The sequence below is a fragment of the Ambystoma mexicanum genome, chromosome 6p (assembly GCF_040938575.1).
Source record: "Ambystoma mexicanum isolate Mex_15411 chromosome 6p, UKY_AmexF1_1, whole genome shotgun sequence".
NCBI lineage: Eukaryota > Metazoa > Chordata > Amphibia > Caudata > Ambystomatidae > Ambystoma > Ambystoma mexicanum.
In genome coordinates, this window is record NC_090935.1 from 158583018 (window position 1) to 158599398 (window position 16381).

The window sequence follows — 16381 nt, forward strand, 5'->3', positions numbered from 1 at the left end:
GTCAGTGATTTTTCAAACAGAAGGTTTTTCTAAAGGTAACTTCTCCCAAAAGTGATTTCAGATTTCCACATGTTCCAGATCATCGATTGCCAGTGTTCTATCCGCTTCCATATTCCTCTAAGGGTGAGGAAAGGCAACACAGACTGTATCCTAAGAGGGATTATCAGCTTCTATGTAGCGAGGGCGGTAGAATTTAAGTGTGATAACCAACTCTTTTATGTCCAGGAAGAGTCTGGCTGTGTCCAAACAGTCAATTTCTTGCTGGATAATTCTCTGCATTGCAGAGTGTTATCAGAGCGCCGTAAAAGATGTGCCTCCAGACATCAGGGCACGTCCTACCAGGGGCGTGGTGGCATCATCTGACTTGCAAAGAAGTCTGCCAGTGAAAGAGATAGGTCTTGGCTCTACATGTTTACTACACATTACTGCTTAGATGTGGCAGTGCGGTGTTGCAGAGCTTCCTTGTCTGAGGGCTTTCATCCTGGGGGAACTGAGGTACGGGGGCGCAGTGACATAGTAAATATATATATATACATATATATATATTCTCCGTCATGTCCGCAGACAAGGAGAGGCCCGGTCGAGTCAGGCGGAGTGGACGGTCAATGTCGAATTGTACTACGCCCCCTATTGAAAAGGATTCAGAGTAGCTGGCACCGGAAGGATATCTCTCGGCTGAGGAATCTGTGGGAGAAGAATCCCTAGAAAGAAGAACATTACTGGTAAGCAATTTATCTTTCAGTGTCATCCGATGGGTTACAAGACTGTTTTGCCAGACTTCAGAATGGTGGAAGTTTGTTGGGCGCCCAGTACCACTATGGAGCGATAGTGTCCTGGTGTCTCCCTAGTGTATTTTGTAGTTGGCTGGAAGAATCAGTAAATGGGCTCTTCCTATACAGGCTAATGGAGGAAGAAGCATTATACTCGTTAGCAGCCGTGATAACTTCATTGGCTGGGAGGATTGTTCCTAGCACATGGAATCATTGCATTTTCCCTTTTTCTGAGGTTCAACCTATTGGGTGCAATCATTTCCACAGGCTTCCATTCAGATGAAGAATGGAAGTGCTCTCTGTGCTCTGCCCTATCTCCTCCTTTCCCATTAATGGTGGCACTCGCTGGGAATTTCTCATGGCTTCCTTCGACTCCTCTAAAGTCATCATTAATGTCTACCTAAATGGCACTGTCATGGTCCAAGGCCCTCGGGCCAATCTCCTCCTCTTTGATAGGCGCTTCCCTCGCCTCATCAATTTCCTCTCATCTCCCGCTGTCCTGTCCTCTCCCCCCTTTGCTACCTTGCCCTCTCTCTCTCCTCCTCCTCCTCTGCCCCTCCTAGGGCTGTTTCTCCTCCGCAGGGCGTACCTCTGATCTGTACCCCTCTCCGGAAGGTCTTTAAGGCTGGCAACCTTCTTCATATTGCCACTCTCAACTCTCGCTCTGCCGTCAAACACTCCTCTGACATCTGCCACCTCCTTGAAGAACTAGACCTTGATGTCCTTGGTCTTACTGAGACATGGTCCACGGCCAGCTCTGTCACGATCTTTGACACACTCCTCCCTGATGGATACAAGATCCTCTCAGCACCCAGATCCTCCTGGTCCGGTGTAGCCCTGATCTTTCCTGAGTGGATTCCTGCCTCTATCATTCCCACTCAGACCTACTCCTCTGTTGAATGCCTTGTCTGTAGGCTATCTCTCTCGCCTACCCATTCTCTTACTGTGGTTACCATCTACAGGCCTCCTGGTCAAATCACCTCATTTCTCTGAGTGGGCAGATCTCTCCTCCTTTCTCCTGGACTCCTCCTTGGTGACCTAAATATACATTTAGACTCTCCTTGCTCCTCCTCTGTACTCTTCCGTGACCTCTGCGACTCCATCTCCCTGTCCATCCTCCCCTCTGGCCCGACTCACTATGCAGGGCACACACTCGATGTCTTGATCTCCTCTGACCTCCCCCTCTCCATCCCTCTGACCACTCCTCTCTCCTGGAGCGATCACTCCCTCATCTCATCTCATCTCTCTCTCTCTTCCCCCCAAGCCAAGCCTACCCCAACACTGCCACCTACCTTCTCGGACATCCAGCCCATGAAGCGTGCGTCAGTTGAGGCTTTTGCCGCCACTTTCTCTCCCCCTTCCACCTCTGGCTGTCTCACATCCTGACACAGCCCTGTCTCTGCTCTACTCTTCAATTTCTGATCCGCTTGATGCTCTTGCTCTGTCATGAGGATCCGTTTGAAGTCCAAAGCCAAGTGCAATTCCTGGTATGACTCTTACCTAGCTACACTAAACGTAAGTGTAGGGCAGCTGAGAGGAAATGGAGGACTTCCTGTTCATCCTCTGACAAACTGGCCTCTGTCGCCTGCTACAAAGGCAATACAGACTCTCAGTCCTCACCAAGAAGAGAGTCCAAATTCAAGCTCGTGTCTCTGCGGCATCTAATAACTCGGCCGAACTCTTTAAAATCTGCAAGGAGCTGGCCAACCCTGCTGCAGTCTCTACCCCTCCTGTTGCCTCCCAGGCTCATTGCAATGCCCTTGCCTCTCCATTTCAAAAACCCAGGACATCCTGTAAACCCTCTCCACCCACACCCCTCCTCTTCCCTCTCCATCTGTGCTTGCTGACCCTCCTTTAGCCACCCTCCCACCATCCTTCTCGTCCTTTCCTCTTTTCACCCCTGACAAGGTTGCTAGACAAGTCCGATCTATGAAAGCCTCTTCAAAACAGGTTCATCCCTGTTCCTCTAAAACCATCAAGGACCACATTGACACCCTCGCTCCGGCCCTTGCTCATTTTTGCATCCACTCCTTTGCCTCTGGATCCTCCCCCTCCTCTCTGAAGCACTCCTTTGTGCATCCTCTTCTCAAGAAACCCACAGCTGATCCTTCTTGTCCAGCTAACTATTGCCCAATTTCCATTACTCCCTTTCTTGGCAAACTCCTGGAAAAGTTGGCCATCTCTCAGCTTAACCTTCAATCCAATTCTGTTGGCTGTCTCCATGACCACCAGTCTGGCTTCAGAGCTGCCAGAAGCACGGAAACTGCTTCCCTGAACATTAGTGAAGATCTGCTCTCCAACCTTGACTCTAACATTCCCTCTGTCTTCATCCTCCTCGATCTCTCTTCTGCCTTCAACACGGTCAACCATACCATCCTGCTCAACCATCTCCGTGAAAACCTGGGTATCTCTGATCAGGCTCTGGCCTGGCTGACCTCTTTCCTCTCAGATCGACCCTCCCAGGTCCAACTTGGGTCCTTCCTTTCATCTATCTTCCTCTCTACCTGTGGTGTTCCCCAGCGGTCTAACCTCTCGCCCTGGCTTTTCAACCAATACCTGGCAACTCACGCACACTGCATTGCCATTTTCTGCTCAAATTTCCAGTGCTACGCTGACGACAATCAACTCATTTTCAGGCTGCCCTCTGCCACCACCTCTCCCTCTCTCATCTCTGGTTGCCTAACTGCCATTCAAGATTGGTCTGCCGCCAATGATCTTTGTCTGAATGCCAGCAAGACAGAGATCCTCCTCATCAGCACACCTTCACCATCCTTTCCCCTCACTCTCTGGCCGGCCTCCCTTGGCGAGGCTAAGAACCTTGGGGTCATCTTTGACTCCTCCCTTTCCTTCTCCGCCCACATTTTAGAGGTCTAAAAAGTCAGATTTCTGACTGCACCGCCTCACAGGTACTCTGCCTTTCCTCTCCTTCCCCCAGAAGCTCATGGTATCCCAAGCTCTGGTTCTCTCTAGCTTGGACTATTGTAACAGCCTCTTTCTAAATCTACCTGCCTCTACTCTCCGCCCTCTGCAACTAATCCAGATCAGGACTGCGAGACTTGTCCTTGGCCTCAAGCCCTGGGATCGTATCTCTCCAGCTCCGAAATCTCTCCACTGGCTCCCAGTGCATGCAAGGATTAAATTCAAAACCCTCTGCATTGTCCACAAGGCTTTCTGGGGCCTGGGTCCAAAATACCTTCAGCTATCCCTCTGCAAATACCTCCCCTCTCGAGCTCTTCGCTCCTCTACCTCCAACTCCCTCAGGGTCAGTCGTTTTTCTAAGAAACCAGCTGGGGGTAGATCTCGGTCTTCGGCTGGGGTCTCCCTCTGGAACAGCCTCCCTGCCACCCTAAAACTTGAGGAGAACCATCTCCGGTTCCAGAGCACCTCAAGATCTTCCTCTCTTCTTCTGCCTTCGCTCCCCCTCTCCCCTGCTGATCTGTTCTCTCATGGCACCATGCACCTGGCCGCACTCTGTCCTTTGAGCCCAGGTACCTGCTCATCCTGCCACCCTCCCGCACTGCCTCCGGGCCACCCCTTGCACTGGGGTCTGTATCTGTACCCATACAGCCCCCCCAATTTTCTTCCTGCACTTATCAGACCTACTCTGTCTGCTGCCTTAAACCTAGCACTTGCAAATTGCTGGCTGCATTACCACTGTTTGTTGCCTTTATTATTTATTTATTGTTATTTATCTGTTTCTCCTCTGCTTCGCACTTTCCACCTCTCCCCCTTCCATGCACTTTTCCCCTCCCCCCTCTCCCATACAATTGCACGTTCCCAATGTCACTGGGCTTAGGAAGATCGCTGTTTTGTTATCCTGTTCCCCTCCCTTGCCTTGTCGCGCTCTGAAACACTTGTATACGAGCGCGATAGAAATAAAATAATCAATCAATCAAAAGAAGCAGGTGGAGAAGCCAACCAGCGGCTGAGGCTCAGCAAGATGTAACTGGGAAGCCTAAATGAGGTTGCAACTGCCTTACCTCAGGGTGCTGCATTGTGGGAGAACTGCTTCACATATCATTCAGAGGTTAAGACACAGAATAGTGTGATGAGTCCTGCGGAGCCATCACTAAACCTCAGCCCAAAGTCTCCTCCCTTGTTGTCAGGGGAAGGCAGCCACTGCCTGATCCTAACCCTAGGGGTGGAGAGAGGATCACATGGGAGGAGAAGGCTGTCAGGGGGAAGTGGTGACTTCAGTAGGATCAATGCAGTATTCATCCTCTTCTAAGGATGAGATTCTCCTAATACCTAAATATCTAATGGCATGCTGTCAATGTACGATTTCCTCTCCCAGAACCAAGTACAGAACATGAACGTTCTTTTGACCGGAATGAAAGTGGTACATTGGGAATTTAGTAAATTAATCTCACAACTTCTCATTGTTCTGATTCTGCCTTATATCAAGGTTCTAAACCATCAACTTCTTTACCAACTTCCCATAATTTTGAACACTCTGTCAACCAATCAGATTAAGTTAACTGATTATAAAACACACAAGAACGTTATGGACTACAAGTCCCAGAATTCTCATAGTACTGGGACAAGGAAGGGGGACTCGGAGAAAAGGAGTCATGAGCGGTCCAGTTGTTGGGAGAGGAGGCACCTGAGTGGGACTTTTAAAAATATAAATGAATTGCAGAGGCAGGAGGAAGTTTATGGTGGAGTTGTGGAAGCAGCAGAACGCTATGTGGGAGATGCAGGAGATTCTGGGGAAACGTGGCTGTGCAGAGAATGTGCAGTGGGAAGCAGTGCTGAAACAAGCCGTGCCATGTGAGGATCCCCCTACATGCTGTGAAACGCACCTGTACCAAGATCGAACCAGAGATACCAGAGCTCAAGTGAAGAACTGTGCATGTGGCGGCTGTGAAACAGGAGCTGGCAGAAGCAGAGGAGGCCCCGAAGAGACCCGCAGCAACACTACCTAGCTAGTCAGGAGACACCAAGACATAACAGTGAGTTGGCCTGAAGCAGGGTCCCCTGGGTGCTCCAAAGGAGACCGCTAGGTGAAAGTAATTATTTTGAATACTGAATGAATGAACTGATGCAAAATGGGCACAACACTCCTAATAAGGGATGCCAATTTGGAGACCACTTTAACCCGCATTGCCAAAGCCAAAGAAGAGAGAGATGAAGGCAATCTGGGCACAGCTCTCCTAACCAGGGATACTAATTAGGAGACAATTTGTAACCCACATTGCCAAATCAGCAGAAGAGTGATACATGTGCAAGCAGGGTGCAACCCTCACAAAAAGGGATGCCAATTGGGAGATAATTGTAACCCGCATTGCCAGCAGCCAAGAGGTTGCATAACCAGAAACCAAAGACTGCAGGAGCAAAGCCCTCCTTGTATGAGAAACCCACGGGAAGAGAAACATGATTCTTTTATGAATTACTAATTTGGGAAGAATTGTAACCTACTCTGTTAAGAGACAAGAGACTATAAAAAGAAGCAGTTGTTGGTTCAAATCACGTAATTTATGATTCTGATGTGGAGAATTTTGGAACAAGCATTACCACAGAGTAGTACAATTGTAGCAGTAGGAGTTTTATCCTGGCAGGCGAGTACACCAGGAAAGGGCCCAATTGTAATTATTCCTGGCAGGCGAGTATTCCAGGAAGGAAGATGATGATATAAAGTACTGTGGATGTGGTAAAAGGTTATGGTGGAAGAGGAAGTGTTAATTCCATCACCTTATCTTAATAAACTGATACATTTCAGAAAGTGATTATTGAGCCATCTTTATTGAAAGAAAGAGATTTGAGCGATCCTGACTAAAGTGTTTCTCTGAAAGAAATATGATTCGCTAAAAAGTGCTTGGCTTTTGAGAAAAGAACATTTGCATTGATTGATTGAATTTGTGTTTCGGAGTGAAATACTTTTGTTTTGCCGAGCAGGAGATAGTGGAAACATTGACATTTGCTTTGATTTCTGAACAAGCCTCTGGAAGAGAGATATTCACTCTGCCAAGTGAAAGGATATATTGAATGGAAAAGACTTTGTATGCTACACTGAATTGAAGTTAGTTATTGCACTCAACTTTCTTTATCTTGGACTTCGTTTTAGATATTCCTGAATTGATCCAGGGGAAGGGAATTTAATGCTGGTCACATGAGTTACTGTTTAAAGATTTTGAATTTGAATCAATGTTATTTTGTGGAATTTAAGACAGACAAACCAACCTTATATAATTTCTTTGTGTGTATTAGTGTGCGGGTCAGATACTTTTTTGGACAATAGGTATTTTTTTCTTTATCCTTAGGCTGGGACATTCTTGTTAGGTTAGGGAAAGATAGGCATTTGTCTCACCCCTTTTCATTTAATAAAATGCTCATTGTGAGAATACTATAACTTTGTGTCCGTCTTGCATTTCTGACTCCCTCACAATAGTGAGAGTGCTGAGGAGATGGCTATAGGGAAGCTTCCATATACTGCCTCCTGGTAATTTTTCACATAGTTGGTGGGCATTCCTGTATGCCCAGAGACCATCTGAGCCCCAATGGACGATCATTCCATGTGTCTTAGTCAGACAGCTAATACATTGTAGGTACGTTGCCGGTTTCAACTCCTAGTAAATTCACCAGATATCTATAAATGTTTCCCATTTAGCAACTACTCCTACTTCAAAGGCCAATGCTCACACGCCTAAATACCACTGCAATCATCTAAATAATTCTGCAGCATATGCAGATAATTTAGCGACTATAGTGTGTACAACAAGGTGTATAATCTCACAGTTAAAGGTGCAATGATTTTCTAACTCTTTATCTGTTTCTCAAGCAAACCATTTATGACCGATTGAAAGTCTTTTGGGGCTTCTTAAAATAAAGGTTACATCAGTTGAGTTGAAAAAATATGTTCTTGACTTATCTTCCTTGCCAAGGTTGCAGGTCGGGATCCTTTCAGTTACCTGTGTTTTGCAACAGAAGTCTGGGAAACATGCTTTCAGCTCCTTTTATTTTCTACGTGCTGAGCACAAATACTATTACTTCACCTTGGGGAACAGTGTGATCTGTTCCCATCAAGCTTCAAAATGCCTATATGACCTACATCTTCTGTGTGCCTCATCCTTCTCTCCCTCTTTTACAGACAACAAATGCCAAAGCAAGAATGATGGAAGTCCGAGGCACAGAGTCAGTGATGGTGCCCAACGTGGAGGCCATTTTAGAAGACTTTGAGATACTTGGCCAGGGCCTGGTCAGCAAAGTCGAAGCAAGGACTGAAAAATGGAACATCTAGCAAATGTCCCGAACCTGTCCCTAAATCCACTTTCAGAAACCTGGATGGTTCTCGTTCGTATATTTCTGTGAACCACCGTTAAATTTCTTTTGTAGAAAAAATGATTTTTTAATGAACGCTCTGCAGTTTTTCTGACTAATCAACCTGCAACGAAACATGCACATTTTTATAAATTAAGTTTATTTCTGGGACCAGCATATATGTATAAATTTACCAGATATATTTTACACTTTCACTGCCTTGACTTCGAATGTTGGTTTGTAACGCTGGAGCAGCTAATGGATAACACCTTTGAATAGCATAAGCATGTCAACAATGTGAATTTTTCTGTATCGGTGCAAATAAATCCTGCATCAAAACAACCATGAAGCCGTTGTGTTCGTGTATGATTTTGGGGCCGTTTTAGGAGAATCTTTATACAGGGACAATTTAGGTCTAAAGTAGGGTTTCATTTTATTTTATATTTTATTTAAAGCGTGGACCTAGCTGAAGTGCAGTGGAGCGCTGTACAGAGTGTGGGTAGTTAGTATTTGGGCTGTCATCTTTTGGCAGTAGCGCAGTACTTTGAGTTGAGGTCTGTTCGTCAGTGTGTGCGCCTATTGAAATTAGACCTTGGTCAGGTGTTTAAAATGCCATGCTTTGAGAGATTTGCGAAATGGGAGAATTATGGGCGCATTCTGAGCCTACACTAGGATCGAATTCCAGAGGGTGGGGTGTTTATGACAAGATGAAGATTATTTGGGTTCTTCTCTTTGCAGTTTAGTTGTGATTCAAGCCGTTTGTTCGATTTGCTGCTCGAGGAGTGTATGCCATCAGATATGTGGAACATAGCTGCCTGGTACGCTGTTGTTACTTGTGACTGCTTTGTAGATGGTACATGCAGTCTTGAGCAGTATCCTGGCCAGGAGAAAGAAGCCAATGTAATTTCAATAACACAGGAGTGATTCTGTCAAATGGCTGTGCACCAATAATAAGGCATGCTGCAGTGTAGTGGACTGTTTTTAGGGGAGCCAAGTGAGTAGCTGGGAGCCCTATCAGGAGTTCATTTCCCCTCTCGAGGCCACAAGGGCATCCACTATGGTTCATATGTCCTGCGGTGCGTTGAAGAGTTTGAATTTTCAAAGGGTGGTAATTCGGAGCCAGGCAGTTTGGGCCTTCCTGGCTGTGTGTTTCTGGAAGGACAGGCTACTGTCAATGGTGAAGCCTAAGGATTTTATTGAGTCCATGAGTTGTGGATCAAAACCTTTCTAGGCACATATCTGCCACGGTTGGACAACTTGTTTTTTTAGCAAGCGGACTGATGAGGACAAATTCAGTCTTGGATGGGTTTAGTTTGAGGTAGGCAATTGACATCCAGGACTGGACGATAGCTAGGAAATCGCAGAAGCGAATTATGTTGTTTACATTTCAACAAATTAAATGACAGAGAATGCTGTAGTTATGAAAATGTTATAACAAAAAAGATTAAATGTATTTTCTTTTAGTTTTAACTCCTTACCCCACCCCATATACATTTTAAACAAAACATTTTATATTTTTCATGATAACATTTTCGTTATTGCAGCATTCTCTGTCATTTAATTTGTTAAATCCACTGAATACCTGCGTGCTATTTTAATTCATGTACAACTAAGTAACGTCCGCATAGTGGCGGATGGCTATATTGGGATCTTTGAAGAGTGCCTAGAGCAGTGGTCTTCAAACTTTTTGTGCCTGGGCCCCCCCGACAATGTTTGGGCAGGCTGCCCCCCCCCAAAAGTGCCAGATGGACAGTATGTAGGAATTGCTATGAACTTTTGCGTGCTGTCACCGCACCCTACTCCCAGTACAGACCCTGGGCTCTCCCCATCCTACTACCACCACTATCCCAGTGCTGCCGCCTATCCTGCTCCCACCACAGTCCCATAACACAAGCATACACACATCCATACACATTTAAATAAAAAATAAATCGCCATAAACGTACCCTGCGTGGTTGCTAAAATGCCCCGCTCCAGGTTGCTCTGCCCATATGTGCGAGGAGGCGCAGGAGCACCCCCTCGCACATACATACATGCAGTGCCCCAGCCAGCATTTCCAATGAGCTATGTAAGGCTGGCGAATCAAAACACCCCCAGCGTTGCATGGCTCAGTGATCATGTGCGGCTGGGGAAATAAACTGTCAAAGGCAAACAGTTTCCCTTTGACAGTTCAACCAGCCCATTAGCTCTCCCTCAGATGGAAAAAGCAACTAAGGGAGTGCTCAGTGTTTCACTCGGCTGGCTCCTCGGCTCCTCCGTAATAAGTGAGGTGTCCAGTGGGTGGACGCCCCCTCACCCATTATGGATGAGCCGGCAGGCTTGGACTGGCCTATAGGGCAATAGGGAGATGACTGTACCAAAAATGCAAAATGCTACTGTATGCCAGTAAAAATGGGACACTTTTTTGGCCAATGTGGGCCGTTTGAGGAGTTACTTCACTATGCAGCTAGTAGTTTTGACCATTGTTGCTGAATAAATATTCTTTAAATATCACCATTTGTTTACATTTGAACAAAAAACAACCCAATGGTTACTATTCAGTTTGTGACTAAACACTGAATATCCATCTGCAACTGCTGGCCATTTTTTCATTGGTGCCTAAGACCGTTTTATGGCCCAGTCTGACCATGTGAGCTGCCCCTTCCCATTTCCTCCAATCCCAAAAAAAAAAAACTAGTGTTTTATTTTTTATTTTTTTTACATTTCATGCTGGGCTTTGGCGCCACCCCCTGGGATGCGCCCCACAGTTTGAAGACCTCTGGCTAGAGGCTGGTGAAAAGGTGAAAAAGGATTGGCGAGAGAATGGATCCTTGAGGGGGGGGGCGGGGGGCAATCTGCTTAGAATCACATGCTGTGCATTTAGCCCGAAATCTAGTGGTAAACGCAGAGTATTGCATCTTTTTTTTCGGAAATGGACGTGACCTGCGCATATCTGTAACACTATCTGTACTGTGACGTGTAGTGTACCTATGATCACTCGCATGTCGAGGTCCTCCAGATTGGTTTTTTACCGCATTAGTGGTCGGTCGCATTAATGCAGAGCTCGTGACTGAAATTTATGGCTAAATATTGATATTTTGTTTTTTTGTTTTTGTATTGGTTGGCTGTAGAAACAACCTTTCAATATAAACAAAATGTACATCATTCAATCTTTAAAACAGCAATACATGAAGATCTGGGTTAAAAACAGAATACAAAAGGTGTAAACAGTCTAACACATTTTAGTAGAAAAGGACTTTAAGACCAGGATTTAATCCTAGTTCTGTTTTAGATCGAGCTCATTTAAAAAATCCTGTGGTTGCCAGTTTAAACGACATACGTCTTGCGCCAAAAATTAATAACCATAATTCTTCACTATCGGCCATAGTATAAAAAGTAAAGCAATGTGCAAAGTATTTAGAGCGTAGTGCACATAGTGGAGGACAGTAAGCAACAACGTGCTTTAAAGTTTCAGTAGATTCACTGCTTTTACAAAATGTACAGACATTCTCACTGGCCGCCAATGTTATTGCGTCTTTGCACCTTGTTGTTCCTCGACAGCAGTTTCCAGGCTCCTGTCTGAAGACTTCCACAATTAAACTCTCGACTATTGGCTGCATCCTTCACCATCAGGCTTTAGCCTTTCACAGTAGCTAGAGTGGGAGGCCATTCCTCTCTGCATTCTCGTTCATTAGAGAATGTCTTCACCTATTCTTCCCTTTTCCTTCCCTTGTGTGGCTGCTATTTTTCTTATTTTTCTACTATTTAATAATGTAGAGCACTCCATATATATGTTGCCCTTCCTGTAACAGGAAGTTTCCTTGAAGGGACACTCTCAAAGAGTGTAACAACTGTTTGCCTCGTGACCACGACGAGCAGTCTTGCAAGGCCTGTCGACTCATTAACAACGGTGCACTAAGCAGTGGGCGGCCTGCGCCATTCTGGCCGAATCCCATTTCCCCCACTGGCGGTATCGCAACAAACGAGGAACCCTCCAGCAGCCCTGGTTCCAGCTCGGAGGCCAAAGACATTGTTGCGGATCCCACCTTCCCAATCCCCACTAGGCATGCTGAACGCACTGCTACGGAGGACTCACTGACACGTGACGGGCATAAACACTTGCACCAAGGCAAAAGCACACAAAACCCTGGCATATCTCAATGGTACCCTTGAATATGCCGACCGCACCCGCAAGCCCGTTAATCTTTGGCAAAACTTGGGAATCCTTCCGCGGTGCTTCCGCAGCTGTTTCAGACATGTCGAAACGCATGTCAACAGTTACATCTCACCCTAAATTAAGGCAGAAGTTGTCCAAAACTCTTAACCTGATTTCCATAGTTCTGGCACCCAGGCCCCTTCAGTTTTACCTCAAGGGTACGTTCAGGACTCTTCCACTGTATCTCTGTCCTTACAGGGCCACCACAGTCCTGTTCAAAATGAGGTCATGTATTTCTTTCTCAGACAGGTTCTCCAGGAGAACCTTTGCCCTTGATGAGGACCCTAGGGCCTTTAAGTCACCTAGACTTAAGGCCCCAGTTTTCCACACTACCTGTACCTAAACAAACTGATCCTAGAGGATCAATATGATCAAGATGAAGAATTATACTATGTCAAAGACCAGTGAGAAGACTCCCAAGATCCTACCTCCCAGGACCATGACTTGATGTCGATGATGACTAGGAGCCTTGACCCACTACTCCCACTTGAGCCGCAGAGCCTGGCAACATTTCTGCAGACGCCACACATGTCGTGCAGTCCCAAGACTCTTCTATTGACAACCAGCTGCTATTTAATCATAAAAAGACAGCAGATCATTTTAAAATACTCGCTGAAGAGGCAGTACATGACTCTGGGCCTCATTACAAATCGCCCGGTATGGAAACAACGGTGACGGTAAACCCGCTGCCACCGTTGTTTCCATGCCGGGCGATCACAACTCCTGCAGGCGGGAGGTGACGTTCCCGCCAGGTCTGACCTGGCGGGTTTAACATCGCCCGCCTGCAGGCAGACGAGGAAACACCGGCAGCATTACGAGATGCTGCCGGTGTTTCCATGATCCCCATTCCCATTGAGTCCTATAGGACTCATTGGGAATGGGGATTAACACCTTTCCGCCTCCGTGATTCCCGGAAAACCGGGGTTGTAATGCCCCGGTGATTCCGGGAATCACGGAGGCGGAATGGTAATACGAGTCCGGTGGTAACCAGGCGGTTTTACCGCCGCGGTTACCGCCGGACTCGTAATGAGACCCTCTGACTTTGTGGAGGATATCCTCCAAAAGAAAAAGCCTGTGAGTCAATCAATCCCCCTTCTTATTTCTATAAAAAGGATATCCCCACTTGTTTACTCACGACATCCCTGACACGGATAGGTAACCCGCCCATTGAGATGATGTTCAGGCCTGCTCCCTCAGTTCCCCTTTATATTCGGGGACACTCTTCCCGATTCACTAGTGGTCTCCACAACCAGCAAGCATACAGGCGTTCCTTTGTCTTCAGCCCACAAAGACTGTAAAATTGTACGCCTTAGGCAAAAGGATTACAACTTCAGTGGCCTATAGTATCTGCATTGCGAATAAAACCACTGTGCTTGCCAGCTTTAGTGATGTCCCGAAGGGTCTTGTATAGGAAGGACTGGACAGTGTCCTGAACCAGCCAATTCACAGCTGCTTGCTATTTTTCAAAAAGGACGGCAAGTCGCCCAAAATATTTTAAAAACTCTTTGGACTCTGCCGAGACAGCTGGCAGGGTGTTAGCTGAAGGAACTCTTCTAAACCGTCACGCTTGGTTAAAAAAACTCAGGTTTCAAACCCGTGACACAGGCTTCCCTAATCAACAAGCCGATAGAGGGGTCTGCTTTGTTTGCAAAAGCAGTGGATGATGCTCTTGAAATGGCAAAGAAAGAACACAAGACTCTAAGGTTTTTGAACCAAAATTCCAGCAAACTGTACGTACAGCGCAGGGTTTTTAACACCTGCCGCTCCTTTCGAGGGCAATCTTTTTCCAGACCCACACAGTCCTCGTAAAGCACAAGAGGTTTGGCCTGGTACTCCAATCAAGGGTCGTCCACCGCCTATCAAACTCCTCAACAATGGGGGTTTAGGTGTGGCAAAGGAAGGGGTAGGAATGCAGCCGCCTGAGGCTCGCCTACCCCTGCCAAGAAATGACTCTCCGGTCCAGGTTCCCTCCAATGCATCTCCAGTAGGAGACCGGATAGCATACTTCACCCACGCATGGGAGGGTATTACCTCAGACAAGTGGGTGCTCAAGACAGTGGGCAAGGGATACTGTATCAAGTTTCTCCAGGCACCTCTGTACCACCTGCCAAAGACAAGAATGTCCTTATTCTTCAAGCAGAAGTGGAGGCTCTGCTACAAAAGGGAGCGATAGAACTCATCCCAGATCATGTAAACAAGGGTATATATTCAATATACTTCCTTGTACCGAAAAAAGGATCAACCATGCACCCTCTATTAGATCTGCGTCCTGCAAACAAGTATGTTGAGCCTCAAAGGTTCAGGATGACCACCCTACAGCCTTGGATATGAAAGATGCATACTTTCATATTTCAAGGTTGTCAGCGCACAGAAAAAAGGGGACGCTCACTATCTGTTCAAAGTACTCCCCTTCGAAATTGCCTAAGCCCCAAGGTTTTTAACAAGGTTCTGCCAGTGGCAGCAGCTCACTTACGCAGACACTCCATTCCGGTGCACCCTTATCTAGACGACTGTCTCATAATGGGAGACATGCTTCAGGCGTGTCTAGAGAACACCCAAAAGACTCTAGACCTAATCTTTCAACTGGGGTTCTTTATCAATAAAAGTAAGTCAAGCCTAGTAAAGCCCTAATTCGAACAGAAGACGCCCTTTTCTTCCCCTCCCACGATAGGTCCAAAACATGTTGTTTCATATCAATATCAGTCATCAGCTAACCGTACGGAGAGCCATGCAGCTATTAGGAATGATGGCTTCCTGCATTTTTCGGGTACCACATGCCCGTCTGCGCATGCGTACTATGCAACAGTGGCTCTTGAGCCAGTGGTGTCAAGCAAGCAGTCAGTGGACCGATCTAGTGGTTGTCTCGAAAGCCCTTGTTTTATCACTGCAGTAGTGGACTAGGGAAAACCTTCTAAAAGGGAAATTGTGAACCACCCCCGCAGTAGAGGCCACCCTCACCACAGCTGCATCCCTGTCAGGGTGTGGAGCTCACCTTTTCCACCAGACAGCGCACGACATGTGGTCACAAACAGCGGGCAAACGCATCAACCTGATAGAGCTACTAGCAGTGTTCAAAGCCGTGAGTTTTTGAACAACTGCAAGGGAAGACCGTTATAGTCCTACCAGACAGCACCACAGCCCATATATTACACAAACAAGCAGGGAGGAACTCTCCAGGACTGTCCAAGCTGGCACAAAGTTTTTGGAAGTGGGCACTCGAACATAACATGTTTCTCCGGTCACAACACGTTCCAGGGGAACACAATCCCCTTGCAGATGTGCTCAGCAGAGACCTTCAACTAGCCATAGACCACGAGTGGCGTTTACACAAACACATTTTGCACAACGTCTTTGCAGAATGGGGGCATCCAGACATTCACCTCTTTGCAACACTGGAGAACACACAACGGTATCTGGATCAAATGGTCATGGAAATGTGCTTGCACCCCCCCCCCCCCAACTCCTCTCCTCATAATTCACAAGATGCATCAGTAACAAGTTGCACTAATCCTGATGGCCCCATTGTGGGATCATCAGCCATGGTTCTTGCATCTTATGAGAAAGTCACTTTGTCCTCCAGTGACTGCGTTGCCCCTACAACATGCTGTCTCGGGATCAACCCTGCACCCATGCCCTCAAACTCTCAACTTAGCAGCTTGGCTCCTGAGGTCATACAGTTCGGGAATCTTGAACTGCCTCAAAGCTGTATGGACATTCTTATAGAGGCATGTAAACCAAATACCAGACACTATTCCAGCAAATGGAGACATTTTGTAATTTTGTGTTGTACATGTAACATCAACCCCTTTTTACTTGTTCACCCACATGCATAGTCCTTTACCTCACACATCTCAGACTCTGGACTCGTTTTTAACTCACTAAAAGTCCACCTTGCTGCCCTTTCTGCTTACACCAAGCAAGGTTTCCTGGTGGAAATCCCTGTAATTAAGGCTTGCATGGAAGGGATGAAAAGACTTCACCTATTTCTAATTGAACTCCTGGATGGGACTAATATGTTGTCCTTACTAAACTTATGGGCCCTCATTTTGAACCAATGCACAAAGATAGTCTTAAGGTTCTCGCCTAGAAGACTCCTTTTCTGATACCTTTTGCTTCCATTAGGAGGGTAAGTGAACTGCAAGCGCTCTTTTCAAGACCC

The 16381-nt window shown here is 46.5% G+C and overlaps 1 protein-coding gene across 1 annotated transcript in view; it reads left to right on the top strand.

The window, feature by feature from the left end:
- NOL6 (nucleolar protein 6) overlaps positions 1–8376 on the top strand; it is a 915540-nt gene extending 907164 nt beyond the window's left edge. The window contains exon 26 of the mRNA XM_069626862.1: positions 7858–8376. Coding sequence (XP_069482963.1) covers positions 7858–8007 — 150 coding nt within the window. The 3' untranslated portion in view covers positions 8008–8376. The remainder of the gene's footprint in view (positions 1–7857) is intronic.
- The last annotated feature ends 8005 nt before the right edge of the window (positions 8377–16381 follow it).